Below are 15532 nucleotides of genomic sequence, written 5' to 3'. Positions count from 1 at the left end.
GAGGTGGCTCTAACAGCCTATGTGTTAAGCTGACTGTGGAGTCATTGGTGGCTTTTAGTTAATGAGGCTGAGATGCCAGAGTTAGTCTTACATGATGTACAAGACAGAGTTGCAGGGCTTAGGGATAGAAATATTGGCTGAATTTATCATGTGTGAGAAGTACATCTCTACATGTGTTAATCATATGTTTTATGTGTATTTTACAATGTTGACATTTGGAGGCCCACAGACCTGGAAGAGACTGCACTTCCCAGGGCTAGTTAATTCTAAAAGATAATAAACGACAGGCCCAACCACCTTAATTTCTTTCATATGCAAACTAACCAATTCAAAGCCATACCACCATCTACCTCCTTTATTTGACTCTCACACAAGCCAGTATGTCCTCTAAATCATGTCAGGATGAGGTCCCCCAAATTTAAGAACTACACCTATACCTCAAAGCCTGCCAGAATACTTCAAACTCAACAATCCTATGTGCTACGCTGACTCACCTTTCTCAAGAAAACCACAAGCAAGTGAAAGAACAAAAAAGCCTTTTTCAGGCTCTCTTTACCAGATCTCTCTTTCCTTGAGTCTGTCAGGCATAATTAACTGTTATTTCTGTGAGCCTCTATTCTCAGGATTGGAGAGATTAGAAGCATCTCCCACCCAGGTATTTTAAAACATATACAAAGAGGACATACCGAACTGGAGCACCTGGACCCTGAATCCAAAGATAACAGCGAAACAAACTGAAGCTGCACTGAAGCCCGAAACCTCCTGATTTACAACTAATTGCCATGACTACCCAGCTACAGCTCCTCTTCCCCTTTATCCCACAATAAAACCTCAGGGCTGGTGCATTTCTCTGCTCCTAGCCCCTTCCCTCTCTTGCGAAAGTAAAAAAAGTAAAACTTCGCTCTGTGTTTTCTTCTCTTCATAAGTCTTTCACAGCCTGCATCACTGGCCACCATAACACAAAGGATTGTGCCCATGTTCTCCTCAATCCTTTGTGCCTTCCAAACAGCACTATTGCTTTGTCACATGGCCACATGTTGGCACAGCGTATTGCCACTCTTGGGAACTGTAATGAAAACTTCTTACAGACACATTAAACTCTCCATGTCATCATACAGTCACCTCTGTAAATTAAAACCCTGTGGGTATAATCGAGATAATTTGTGTAGGGAGCAGGGTTACTAGGTTAGATAGAAGAGCATGCCTTGAGGCAAGATTGCTCTTGGCTGCCTAACTGGATTCATTAAACAGCCTACCATGCCAAGGAAGGTACAGCTGGCACTTTGGCCGCCATTTCTTTATCCTGTGAATGTGTACGCTGCCACGGGACTTCAAATCAAGTATAAGATCTTCAGAGGATGTGCCTTTATGGCTACCTCCATTTAGTTTTGGTTGCTGAAATCTTCTAGGATATACAATTGGATCCCTGGGTGCCATTTGATTCTCTATTCCAATACGCCCAGAGGGCATGACTAAGATAATTGGATAACATAGAAGGGAAATATTTAGGAGTGAGGAAGTTCCCCTCAATAAGAATGTTTTGTGACTTGAGCCAACACTGAACTTAGTGTGGGTTAACCCATTTTCATCCAACTCTTGTAAGCAAAATTATACATTGATCTGTCTTCACAGAGATGTCTCTGGCATAACTGTATTACTAGAAACTGGGACTGGAGCAGGTCTGCCTAGGGCCGGCCTGTAGTGTATAGGTTCGCGACTTTGTGCTGGCAAGATTTCAACAGGTGATTTTGAGAGTATGTTTATTAAAGCTGAAGACAGTGAAAGAAGGAAAAGCTTAGGATAAAAAAAGCAATAGGAGAAAGACTAGGTGGGGCTACTACAGCTCTCTGGAAACCTCATGAGGAAGTAAGTGAGCCAAGGAGGGGCTAATACCAGCTTACTGGAGAGACAAAGAGAACAGGGCCATGATAAAAGAGTCATGGGGCCAGTCTGGGACAACCTGCCACTGCCCACTGTTGTCCTGGTTGCAAGTCTTTTGAGGACCCTTAGAATTTAAAAGGTGCATGCCTTTTGGGGGAAAGGAAGAGTAATAAAAAGGTGTGGGTGTTCTCTGGGAAAGCACAGTGCACACTGAGACCTTCATTTTGAGGGGTTTTTGGTTTTTTTTTAATATATTTTATTGATTATGCTATTACAGTTGTCCCATTTTCCCCCCTTCACTCCCCTCCACCCTGTACACCCTCTCCCACCCACTTCCCCCCCTTTAGTTCATGTCCATGTGTCATACTTATGAGTTCTTTAGCTTCTACATTTCTCATACTATTCTTACCCTCCCCATATCTATTTTCAGCCTACAATCTATGCTACTTATTCTCTGTACCTTTTCCCCCTCTCTCCTCCTCCCACTCCCCTGTTGCTAACCCTCCAGGTGATCTCCATTTCTGTGGTTCTGTTCCTGTTCTAGTTGTTTGCTCAGTTTCTTTTGGTTTTGCTTTAGGTGTGGTTGTTAATAACTGTGAGTTTGCTGTCCTTTTACTATACATGTTTTTTTTTAATCTTCTTTTCTTAGATAAGTCCCTTTAACATTTCATAAAATAAGGGCTTGGTGGTGATGAACTCCTTTAACTTGACCTTATCTGAAAAGCACTTTATCAGCCCTTCCATTCTAAATGAGAGCTTTGCTGGATAGAGCAATCTGGGGCGTAGGTCCTTGTCTTTCATGACTTGGAATATTTCTTTCCAGCCCTTTCTTGCCCGTAAGGTCTCTTTTGAGAAATCAGCTGACAGTCTGATGGGAACTCCTTTGTAGGTGACTGTCTCCTTATCTCTTAATGCTTCTAGGATTCTCTCCTTAATTTTTACCTTGGCTAATGTAATTATGATGTGCCTTGGTGTGTTTCTTCTTGGGTCCAACTTCTTTGAGGCTCTCTGAGCTTCCTGGATTTCTTGGAAGACTATTTCCTTTGCCAGATTGGGGAAGTTCTCCTTTTTTATTTGTTCAAATACATGCTCAATCTGTTGCTTTCCCCCTTCCCCTGCTGGTACCCCTATAATTTGAATGTTGGAACGTTTAAAGATGTCCTTGAGGTGCCTAAGCTTCTCCTCATTTTTTTGAATTCTTATTTTTTCATGCTTTCCTGCCTGGTTGTTTCTATCTTCCTTCTGGTTCACTGTATTGTTTTGAGACCCAGTTTCCTTCCCTTCACTATTGGCTCTCCTCTGTGCATCTTCCTTCATCTCTTTTATGGTGACCTGCATCTTATCTAATTTGCGCCCAAAATCAACCAATTCCGTGAGCTTTCTGATCACCAGTGTTTTGAACTGTGCATCTGATAGATTGGCTATTTCTTAGTCGCTCAAAAGGATGAGTCCTGGGGGACTGATCTGTTCTTCTGTTGGAAATATGTCTCTCCCGGTCTCTCCTTTTTTCTTTCTTTTTTTTTTCCGGTCTGGTCACTCTTGTTATGGTGAGGGGCGGAGCCTTAGGTGTTTACCTGGGCTGGGCACCCTAGTCTCTAGATTGTGACATTGTATGTAGGGATGGGTGCGGGGGGCGGGAGGGAACAATGGCGGTAGTTCCGTTCTCCCAGGAACACAGTCCCTTCTCTGGGATCCTGGGTTGCGCGCTCTCCCCTGGTCCACAATCGCTGCTTCACTGGGTCCGCCAGCCTCCGCTTGCGCACTCACACCACTGCGATCTTGCTTGCCCCAGATGGCTCAGGCGCTGAGTTCGCACCCAGTTCTCACCCAGTTCGCACCGAGTTCTCCCCATCACGGAGCCGCTGCCAACCTGCGCCCGCCTGGCTCTGCCCTGCCTACCTGCCTGGGTGAATGGGTGAATGGGTCTACTTCAACTTCTTGGCTGCCCGACTTCCGTTCAGATAAATTCTCTGTCAGTTCTGTGTGTTATTCTAGCTCTAAATTGTTGTTGTTCTAATCTTGGTTGTGCGTGGAGGTACGGAGCATCCCCCTATGCCTCCATCTTGCCGGAAGTCATTTTGAGGGTTTTAATGGCTGGGCATTTGGGGGAAGTTTTAAGGGAGGATCTTAATAAAATATTCATCAGCTTTATGCAAATGTGCCAAAATCAGATTTATTCCCTTAATTTAATCTTTCCTTAGGTGTGGTTGGAAGGAGTGCTACTGTCAACTATTTACTTTTTTTTTTTAATTTTTTTTCTAAACCACTTATTCTTAAGTGCCCTGGGTTGTAGAAGATAGGATTGTGTGACTTACTAGGTGGATGTAATTTGCTTGGCCACGTAATTATCTGTTCCTTTCCTTATTCCACTTGTCCTGGTTTGCTGGCCTGTCTCAACTTCATGTTCAGTTACATCATTTTGTCAGTTAGAAATATATCACAATGGGAGCATTTACACCAGAGAAATGGATAAATATTACAAACCTAGACCTGACTTAATGTTTAGAGTTAAAGAAATTGGTAGAGAATATGGGGTGTTTTGTTTCTGAGAATGTATTTCTTTTCCATTACCATTTATCCCTGTTTTACCCACCAGCAGAGAATATATTAAACAATGTATATTAAATTTATAACTATATGGTAATAGTAAGCTTTAAATTGTACATAAAAATTTGAGGAAAAAATTCTCTATCTAGTATTCAAATATAATTGTTCCATATGGCAAAGCAGTCACTTGGGTCATTGAGGAATGAATAAAATTCTAACATATGTCTTTGTTGCTGCACTATCTATTGGTTAAAATAATAAATTCATTAAAAAATAGGCAAAAGATCCTGAACAAAGGAAATTGTTCAGGAAAAAAAAAGATTTTACCAAAGGAAGCAAAGACAGGATAATTGAATGTAGGAAAAGATGTCCACCATTATGAATTCTTACAAAAATGGAATTAAAACCAAAGTGAGCTACTACTACAATGATTTACAAAGCTAATATTTACAAAGACTAATCATAGCAAGTGCTGGCAGAATTGCAGAACAACTTGAATTTTTATTCACTGTGGGTAGGTGGAAAAGCAAAGGGAATGATCATTTTAGATCATATTTCTGCATTTCTAAAAAATGCAAAACATTCTCCAACACTGTAACAGTTTGAGAAATAAAACATATATTAATATAAAGAACTCAATGCAGATATTTATAGTAGCTTTATTTGTAAAATTCCAAACCTGGAAATAATCCAAACCATAGGCACATGAATGGATAAACAAAGTGGCTATCCATAGAACAAAATAATACTTAGCAGTAAAAAGAATAAACTATTCATATAAGCATTATTGTTGAATCTCCAAATAACTGTCCAGCATGAAAGAAACCAGTGTTTTTTAACATGTATACACTTTATAATGCCTATTAAATTATAGAAAATATGAATTAATCTATGATAAAGAAAGATAAATCAAGGATTGCCTAGAGGGTCAGGGTAGGCAGAAAAAAGATTATAAAAAATGAGGAGGTAGCCCTGGCTGGTGTGGTTCAGTGGACTAAGTGCTGGCCTGTAAACCAAAAGGAAATTGGTTTGATTCCAGGTCAGGGCAAATGCTTGGGTTGTAGGCCAGGTCCCCAGTTGAGATGTGATCTCACATATTGATGTTTCTCTCCCTCTCTTTTTCCCTCCCGTCCCTTCTCTCTAAAAGTAAATAAATAAAATCTGAAGAAAAAAAGCAGGAGGTAAATAGATGATGGGGCAAATGAAAGTTTACAGTTATTTTTATGGAAAATACTACAACAATTAATAAACGATAATACAAGACTAAAATTTGTGTTTTACAAACTAACAACTGTAAACCTAAATTTTCTCCACCCTTATATGGGTGACAGATAAGTTTCATTTCAGTGTGACAGTATCATAGCTTTATGTGTATGTCAGAGCTCACCAAAGAGTCCACATCAGATAAGTGCACTTTGTTGTATGTCAATTATAAATAAACCTGAATAAAGCTTTAAAAAGTGGTCCCTAATAAAGACCTAGACATATGTTTTGCAGAAAATTAGATTGGCAACACTATATGGGTTTTACCATCTCTCTCCTCATGTCCTAAGAGAGGCAGCCTTGCCTTAGCAGCAGCAAATATGAGCAAACAGTGAAGATTTTTGGCATTGAATCAATAGCACTGCTGATTGGGTCACTATTAATAGACACATCCTGGGACTGACTACAAGATCATCCTTCTCTCTATCTTTGTTTTCTTTTCTATAGAGCAACAGCCTTGAGGTGAACATGTCAGAGAGGCCAGAAGAATCCACAGTGGCATCAGATTATTTTCTCTGCCAGTGACTTCAGCTACAGGAAACAGTTATGGGGACCTGAGAATGTCTGTACACACAGATCACACAAGCCAGAGTTCCTGGAACATTCAGGGATGAATGTTTGAAGAGGCACCTTTCATCTAATTTACTGCAGTCTCTTCCACTCACTATTAATACAGTGTTTCTGTCCCAATTGTGGCTCCACATAATCCTCAGACGCTTACAATAAATGACACCAGCCTACAAAATTTTGTACATTATGGCATGTGGGTCCTTTGCACAACCTGTGGAGGATGTCCCCTCAACATAGCTGGGAATTACATAATATAAAAGTAAAAAAGGGAGTAAAATTCATGTTGCTCACAGAAGCACAGTAAAAGACTTGTCTTCAGGGTGACCTTTAACCTCCCCAATAATCAGAGAATGAGGCTGCAAATATAGACCAAAAGCCATCCAGTATTTCTTTCAAGGCCTTGGGTGCTGATACAAAATAAACCAATGTTAGACAAAGAGCACTTTTCTTCCATCATTCTGTCCCTTCTGAAGCACAGAAAGTTTGCAATCCCCACAAAATCTGTTCATCTCTGTATTGACAGATCACAATTCTACTTTCAAATCATCCCACACACTAAATAGATACACCAAAATTAAAGGTACAATAGTAAAGAGACCACTGGCATAAGATCAAACACCAGAGCAGTGTACAGAAAGCAGTTTCTAGGTAGATGAAAGAGAATCTGTAAAAATTTATCACAGCATAATATGAGAACAACAGTGTGGTGAAACAGATAGTGCTTCTTAGCTGAGGATGGGTTTTCTGAGACAAAACAGAGTCAGGTTCATTCCCCAATCAAAGAAAAAGGAATATACTTCATTCCTGAAGCCAAGAGTTCAGAAAATTGATAACTTCTTCAAGAAAAAGAGACAATAGAGGTCAGCTTCCCTGAGCACACTATGTTTGTGACTAATGCACACTGGGCAGATGGGACAGGTGGTAGTAGTGAAATGGCTTCAATCACAAAAACTGACATCAACCTGGTAATACCCTTGGGCAGGTTAGAAAGTGGAATGCAGCTTTTTAAAGCCGTACTTGTACCTGAAACTTACGAGGAATCTAGCACAGTGTATGTTCTGTTAAAAGGGCTTCAAATTCAGGTAAAAGGATTTCAGAGGAAGATACTTCCTCCTGTGTTGATACATGGAGTGAGGAAATAAAACATTCACAGCATATTTAATACTTTCCTCCAGTGTGAACTCTCTAGTATTTAAGGAGATTAATGGCTAAATGATTTCCCACATTTGCTACACTCATAAAGCTTTTTCCCAGAATGACCTTGATGGTGATGAGTAACATGGGAGCATTGTTTAAAAGATTTCCCACATTGACAATACTCATATGGCTTTTCTCCAGTATGAATTCTCTGGTAATTAATGAGGTTAGATTTGTAGTTAAAGCATTTTCCACAATCACTGCACTCAAGGCTTTTCTCCAGTGTGAATTCTCTGGTGTTGAATGAAGATGAATTTTTAGCTCAAGTATTTACCATAATCGCTACAGTCATATGGGTTTTTCTACATTGTGAAGTCTCTGGTGTTTAATGAGGTTAAATTTGCGGCTAAAACATTTCCCACAGACGCTGCACTCATAAGGCTTTTCTCCAGTGTGGACTCTCTGGTGTTCAATGAGCTTAGAGTTCTGTCTGAAGGATTTCCCACAATCTCTACACTCATATGGCTTTTCTCCAGTGTGAATTCTCTGATGTTGAATGAGGTTAAATTTGCGGCAAAACCATTTTGCACAAACACTGCACTCATATCGCTTTTCTCCAGTGTGTATTTTCTGGTGTTCAATGAGGGCAGAGCTTTGTCTGAAGGACTTCCCACAATCACTACATTCATATGGCTTTTCTCCAGTATGAATTCTCTGGTGATTAATGAGGATATATTTATACCTAAAGCATTTCCCACAAACACTGCACTCATTTGGCTTTTCTCCAGTGTGACCTCTCTGGTGTTGAATGAGATTAGAGCTTTGGCTGAAGGACTTCCCACAATCTTTACACTCATATGGCTTTTCTCCCGTATGAACACTCTGATGTCGAATGAGGAAAAATTTTCGGTTAAAGCATTTTCCACAAATACTGCACTCATACGGCTTTTCTACCGGGTGAGCTCTCCCACACTGAATAAGGTCAAAGAGCTTTCTGCAGGCTTTCCCACAGTTGCTACTCTCATAAAGCCATTCTCCAGAGCAGACACCCTCATGTTGAACAAGTTTGTGGTTGTGGCTGGCAGCTTTTTCACATTCACTCCACTGGTGATGACTTTTTCCACTGAGAAAGGATTCCCCACCATTGTGAGGTTCCTCACTATTAGGAGTAGCCTGGTGCTGGAGAAGTCCTGAAATGGCTAGGAAGTCCTTCCCAACCACCCTACTGGTGAGAGGTGTCTCTGATACATGGCACCTGCACCTGGTCACAAACCAGGCCCTGTCCATGCCTCCTTTCCAGAGCTTCTCTCCACTGGCAGGCCTCTGTTGCTGGTGATGGTTTACACTGATACAGAAGCCTCTCACACACACGTCACTGAAGAATGCTTTCTGCTCAAGGTATGCTGCTTGGAACTCAGTCAGGTGCAAAACAGTTTTCAAGGCTGAGACACACTGCTCACAGGGATGGATCTTCGGGGTTACTGGAGCTGTCTTAGAAACCCCGACCTGTGACTCTCCTTCTACAGACACCCTCTGCTCAGAAGGGGCCTCCTCATCTTCCTTTTTATGCCAACAACCTGAAAGCAGAGAAATGCTGAGGAAATGGATATCAATATTGGTAGGAGAGGAAAAGTCCAATTATAAAGATGTCAGACATAATACACTGGTTCCACAGGATTGTCTGAAAGAAAGGGACCTGGAGGCAGGTTGAATAAGGTGCTGCTGTGCAGTACTGAACCTCGAAGATCACAAAATAGGGGAGACCTCACCAGAAAAAGGTACAAAGATGGCAAGCACTACATGGAAAAGAAGCAGGATCTCCAACTAATCTTCTGCTAACAGCATTTAGCAGGGCTTGTCTGCTGGTGACATGGGAAAGCTGTTCAGGAGGCTGGGTTATGTTTGTTCCCCAGGAAAATTAAATGAATGTGAGGCTGGTGTCTGAGGACTACATAAGGATGTATGCACACCTCATAATGCATGCACAGGTCAATGCTGGAGTATACTGTAGAGGGAGCTGTGCAGAGAAACAGGTGATGCATTGAGGCCACAGACATGAAGACAGCCAGGAGCTAGGAAGTCACAGATGAAATGACAAGTCAGTAGAGTGTTATGGATGAGAAAGAAAAGAAAAAATAAGGTATGGCCAGTGGCATTAGCACCAAAACACTAATGGACACAAGACAGGTTTCTAGTATGATCTGAACACAGCTTTTTTTTTTAAGATTTTATTTATTTATTTTTAGAGAGGGAAGGGAAGGAGAAAGAGAGAGAGAGAAACATCAATGTGCGGTTGCTAGGGGTCATGGCCTGCAACCCAGGCATGTACCCTGACTGGGAATTGAACCTGCGACACTCTGGTTCACAGCCTGCACTCAATCCACTGAGCTATGCCAGCCAGGGCTTGAACACAGCTTTTATCTCATGCCCTCTCCATAGCTGACACTAACTAGGGCCAAGCCTCCTGTTAGTTTCCATGGAGACCATTTTTCCATGTCCACTCTGTCAAAAAACCAGGGTTCTCCCTTTACCCTCTAATGTACTCAGAATGTGAACAATTCAAGTTTTAATGAAAGACAACAGTGGTGACCAGCCAGCATGAACCCAGAGCAACTCAGCATACAATACTACTCAGTGAAGACAATGTTAGAAAGACTGACTTAAGAAGGATCTTACAAGAGCCCATGGCTCATGTAGGTAATGCCCATGACTTGGCATGGACAGTCACAAGGAACTGTTAGCTACAAAAGGGGGACAGAACTGGAGGTCGTGGATCTGGACATATTTACCCTGCCAGAAAGAAGGCATGCAAGGTGGGATCCATTAAGCTGTCAGCAAGACTCCTGACTCACAGACACTTCCCTGTACTTTTTGATGCAACACACATTAGAACTGCTCAGAGAGTTCATGACTCAGGACACTCCACACAGCTCAGCACTGGCAGCAACAGCACAGATGACAACAGAGAGATGGAAATTAGCAGAACCCATGGCTGTGAGAAAGACATTTTCTACCTCTGGAGAAAATAGGGAAGGTAAAACATCACCTCAGGACATGAGGAGAAATGTGAAGTTCTTACCCACGGATGCTACAAGGGCAAAGATTTCCAGCATCACATCGCAGTGCAGAAGTCTCTGAGCCTCATCAAGGAGCCCCCACTCCTCTTGGGAGAAGGCAATGGCCACGTCCGCAAAATTCATATCCTGTCAGAATGGGGACAGTTCATTCCATGACCAGCTTCTCTCCTAGGATTCTAAGTTTGTCCTACCCCCCACCCTCCACGTTTATCTGTTCACTCACATCCCCACATCAGAGCAGATAGCGGGCCCTGGTGCCATCAGTGTCACTCTCTCCTTATATCCCCATTGATACTATGAGTTCCCACAACAGCAGGCAGCTGGGCAGATAGCAATGCCTGAGCTCTGAGCCTGGAAGGTAGGCCACGCAGCCTCTTGTCAGTATGGTGGGTGTCACAATTATAGGTTAAGAAGAGAAGTCGGCCAGAGATGGTGTGAATGATTTGACAATATACCACTGTGGTCTCCCAGATTGTCCCTACAAGACATGAAAAACATGGCATCCCATTCAACCTATGAGCCCCATCATAGGGGCCTGAGGCCTTCAGTTTACCCTACTCTCTGCACATAACTTTTTTTATCGCCTCTCTCTCACACAGCTACCTTCTCAGAGGGTCAACTTGAAATGTACCACAGTCCTACCATGACAGAGACTGTTCTCTGATCAGCTTCTTTCCTAGGATTTTAATTTCACCATCCCTATAATCTATCCTTTGCTTACCCCTCTGCTTTCCCCAGGGCAGTGGAGGTTTTTAATCCTGGGTGGCACTGACTTTTGCTATTTCATCTAAGTCCTATTGGTCATTGAATCAGCCCTCAACAAAAATAGACAGGTAGGCAGACAAATGGATTCTCATCTCTGGACCTGCCATGTAGAATTACCACCTCTCTTTTCAGGCAATTCTCCTGATGTTCCCCACATTGTTTCTTCCAGACACTGCCAGACACAGACTGACCCTTAACTCACTCTTAGATCAAAGCCAGAGACCTGGGGCCATAAATTCACACTCCCCCTCCAAGTGTACCTTAATCTTCCTACCACATCTCTCTCTCACACCCATACCACCACAGCCCCAGCCTCCTCCTGTCCTGTACCACAGTCATCACCTTGATCTCTCTACTCAGTGGTCAGCATATGTGGTCCAGAGAATACATGGTAAATTCAAACAGGATCAGGTACTACCCAGACTCTGATGGGCCCCACTGACAGGGGTTGCCTAGAGTCCTGCTGTGAAGGCCTCCCTCCCTGACTGTTCCTTGCTTCAACCTCACCGAGAACCACATCAGACCTCAGATATGCACAGTCCTCCCCCACTGGTCCTGCTCCTGATGCCTGTCCACCAGTCCAGGCTTTCCCTGTCCACCTCCCACTCATTGAAGGCCCAGCCCCAGTGACCCTCCACCCCATGCCCAGTGAGTCTCACAGATGATCGCTTATGCTCCTATACTAACCTGCCAGCCTGACTGGGACACCCCAGGTCTCACCAAGGCTCACAACAAACTTCTAGTGAGTCTTTAGAGCCGTGAATATGCACCAGCTCCAGTCTCCTCTTGTGTGAATTACTCTTAGGCCTTCAATCCATCTCACATCCATGCATCCCTTAAAGTCCTTGGCCATATGCCACAGCATACGCTCTCCCTGATGTCCTACTTGACAACTGCTATCCATAAGCTGTGTTGTGACACCCATTTTGCACAACCAGGGTTCCCAAAAGGAAACCCAGTCCTCACTCCCACCCTCTTCTTATTGGGCTATTACTACCAGTATTATCCTGACCATGATTTCATATTTCACACTGACCTAAAGCTCCTCCCTGGTCCATACACTCTCCACTACCTTTTGGAGAAGTCTCCATCTTGAACTCCTCCTTGGAGTTCCACATGCCCATGAACTGCTCTCTGAAACAACTCATACCATTAACAGGCCAAATTTAAAACTCATATCCCTAGTGAAAATTACTCATACTACTGTGGATTTCCCCTCAGTTGATGGTGGGACCAAAACTTCTCAACTTGTTATCATCCCTGACACTTACCTATCTCTCTCTCTCCCTCCCTCCCTCCCAATGTGAAAATCCATGTGGCAACCTGGCCTGGTTGCTCAATAGGTTGGATTGTTCTCCCCATATTCCAAGGTTGTGGGTTCAATCTCTTGTCAGGGCACATATAAGAATCAAATGGCCCTGGCTGGTGTTGCTCAGTGGATTGAGTGCTGGCCTGTGGACCAGTTCGATTCACAGTCAGGGCACATGCCTGGGTTGCAGGCCAGGCCCCTAGTAGAGAGCACACAAGTGGCAACCACATATTGATGTTTCTCTCCTTGTCTTTCTCCCTCTTTTACCCTCTCTCTAAAACTAAAGAAATAAAATCTTTAAAAACTAAAAATAATCAAACACTGAATACATTAATAAGGTGAATTACAAATCAATGTTTGTCTCCCTCTATGTTGTCTGTGTCCACTATTACTCTTTTTCTATCTCTAAAATGAACAGATAATTTTTTTAATTTTAAGAAAATCCACACAGCCACACCTAAAACACCCATCCAGAATCCAACTGCTTCTCCTACCTCCACGGCCCCCTTCTTGGTCCTTCACACTCACCCAGATTATATAAGCAACCTCCTGCCTGGTCCTACCAAGTCCCTCACACTCACACTCTTCTCTATGCTACAACCAGTGAGCCTATTGAGACCTGGGCTGGATCACCTGCCTCCACTGCTTCATATCTCCCATTGCTCCCATCACCTGCCAAATAGACAGCCAACTTGTCACAAAGTGCCTTTAGACCCAAATGCTGTCCCATTGCTTCCAGTATCTATATGAAAGGAAGGATACCTGCAGGTTCTGTACCAGCTAATCCTCCCTCCAAGCCTTTGCACAAGCCGGTATCTATCCCTGGGAGGACCGCCCACATCTCATTCCACTGGTTGCCAAACAAAGGAACCACTTCATATAAATCTAAACCTAAACTAAGGACCCTGGGCCTGGTGTCAGTTCAAGGTCCCCAGGCCCAACAGCAGGAAACGTGGCACCACAGTCCCAGACCACCTCTATAAGAGTAGGAGGCCATGACATAAGCTCCACAAACCAGGGCCCAAAGCGATTCTGCAGTGTCAGGAGTCTGTGGAAAGAGAAAGTTCTGCTGAAAGGCTGGCCACCACTGCCACGACCCACGGGCTCAGGTCTCTAAGTGCTCTCTCACTCTGCCTGGGGCCAGGTGCCCTGGAGGTAACTGTACTACCTCAGGGCTTCCATCCTGAGTGCAGACACTGCCAGTAATATCACCTTTTACAGGATTCATCTTGCTGCCCCCAACAGCTATCACCTCTTCTGATCTCTCCTTACTCTCAGCAGTGTTTGGAAATTGTTACAACCCTATCTCGGCCAAGGTCCCTCTTCTGTTCACAACTCTCCACAGCCTCTGCTTCTGGAGAATGAAAGTAAAACTCCTCATGCAGTACTTCGCCTCAGCTTCTCTGTCACCCTCTGACAGCTTCACCCTGTCAGAGTGGCCACAGCCACTCTGTGCCACTTTAGACACAAAACAGAGCACGGATTATCAGACCCGACCCTGCCAGTCACGGGGACGTGGTGGCCCCTCAGTCTGTCACCCTCTCCACCCCGTCACACCCTGTGTGCCCCGGCGAGCGCTTCACTGTCCTGGACACCGGGGCCTGGGCTGCAGGACGTGACTGGAACCCGGCACCCGGGGCTGCAGGGCTCGGTGGGCTGAGAGGGGAGGGCCCGGGGGTCGTGCACTCACCTCAGCTGGGAGCCTCAGGGCGGCCGAGGCCAGCGGACTCTGTGGGCTGAGTGGAGGCTGCGAGGCTCTGAGGCCCCAGTTCGGCCCGATGCCAGTGGTCAAGCTTCGGACGCACCCCTCCCTGCACAGCGGGGACCACTCCTCTAGTGCTTCCTCAGTGGCGACCTGGACTTTGAAGGCTCTCACTCCGTGAGCCCAGCAGAGAAGCCAAAATGACCGCCAAGCGGTGGAAGCCTGTGGCGTGTGTCACGCAGCAACCTCAGGCTCAGCGTGGCAATGCGGGCTTGGGGCTTTCACGGACCAACCCTCCCACATTGGGCCCGTTGGGCTCTGGGTAATGTAGTTTCTTCCGCTGTTCAGGGTATTAGGGTCCCACTGGCGCACTATGGGGATTAAATGAGTTGAGGCAGCAGCCCTGGCCCTGTCTTGCCCTTGGTTAAGGCATCTTCTTCCATAAGCCACCATCCCCGCGGTAGGGGAACATAGGAGAGTCAACCAATGAATGAATAAATAAGTGAAATAAGAAGTTGATGATTCTCTTTCTCTCTCTAAAATGCATTTTTTAAAAAAGTGTTGCAGCAGCACGAATGCTCCTGGGAATTAAGAACTTCAGCTTTTGGCCCTGGCTGGTGTGGCTCAGTGGATTGAGTGCTGGCCTGCAAACCAAAGTGTTGTCAGTTCAATTCCCAGTCTAGGGGACATGCCTTGGTTGCAGGCCAGGTCCCAAGTGGGAGATGTGTCAGAGGCAACCACACATTGATGTTCCTCTCCCACCCTTTCTCTAAAAATAAATAAAATATTTTTTTTTAAAAAAAGAACTTTAGTTTTCATTCTACATGGCTAAAGAAAACAGCATTAAAATGAAAAGAGAACCAACTATATGGGAAAACGTATTTGCCAATGATACCTCGGACAAGGGTTTGATCTCCAAAATATATAAAGGACTCTAGGAAGACAAACAACCCAATTAAAAAGTAGGCAAAAGACTTGAACAGACACTTCTCCAAGGAGGATATACAGAGGGCACAGTGACATATGAAAAGATGCTCAGCATCACTGGCCACCAGAGAGATACAAATTAAAACCACAATTAGATGCCACTTTACATCAGTGAGAATGGCCATCATAAACAAATCAACAAGTGTTGGAGAGGATGTGGAGAAAAGGGAACCCTAGTGCACTGTTGGTGGGATTGCAGACTAGTACAGCCACTGTGGAAAACAGTATGGAATTTCCCCAGAAAACTAAAAATGAAACTGCCTTTTGACCTGACAATTCCACTGCTGGGATTAT

The 15532-nt window shown here is 44.1% G+C and overlaps 3 protein-coding genes across 6 annotated transcripts in view; all 3 read right to left on the bottom strand.

The window, feature by feature from the left end:
- The window catches only part of LOC114511713 (zinc finger protein OZF-like), a 45524-nt gene extending 30686 nt beyond the window's left edge, over positions 1-14838 (bottom strand). Inside the window, exon 1 of the mRNA XM_036013443.1 lies at positions 14240-14838. The gene's annotated coding sequence lies outside the window, so the exon portion shown is untranslated. The remainder of the gene's footprint in view (positions 1-14239) is intronic.
- Positions 1-15532, bottom strand: part of LOC114511481 (zinc finger protein 345-like) — a 447937-nt gene that overhangs the window by 297108 nt on the left and 135297 nt on the right. The gene's annotated exons all lie outside the window — the stretch shown is intronic.
- LOC114511525 (zinc finger protein 345-like) overlaps positions 1-15532 on the bottom strand; it is a 101211-nt gene that overhangs the window by 10630 nt on the left and 75049 nt on the right. Inside the window, exon 2 of the mRNA XM_036013389.1 lies at positions 10478-10601. Within this exon, the coding sequence (XP_035869282.1) occupies positions 10478-10601 (124 nt within the window). The remainder of the gene's footprint in view (positions 1-10477; positions 10602-15532) is intronic.

This window comes from Phyllostomus discolor, chromosome 12 (assembly GCF_004126475.2).
Source record: "Phyllostomus discolor isolate MPI-MPIP mPhyDis1 chromosome 12, mPhyDis1.pri.v3, whole genome shotgun sequence".
In the NCBI taxonomy this organism is placed as follows: domain Eukaryota; kingdom Metazoa; phylum Chordata; class Mammalia; order Chiroptera; family Phyllostomidae; genus Phyllostomus; species Phyllostomus discolor.
Note: the sequence above shows the minus strand (reverse complement) of the source record. Positions and strands in the feature narration are given on the sequence as shown.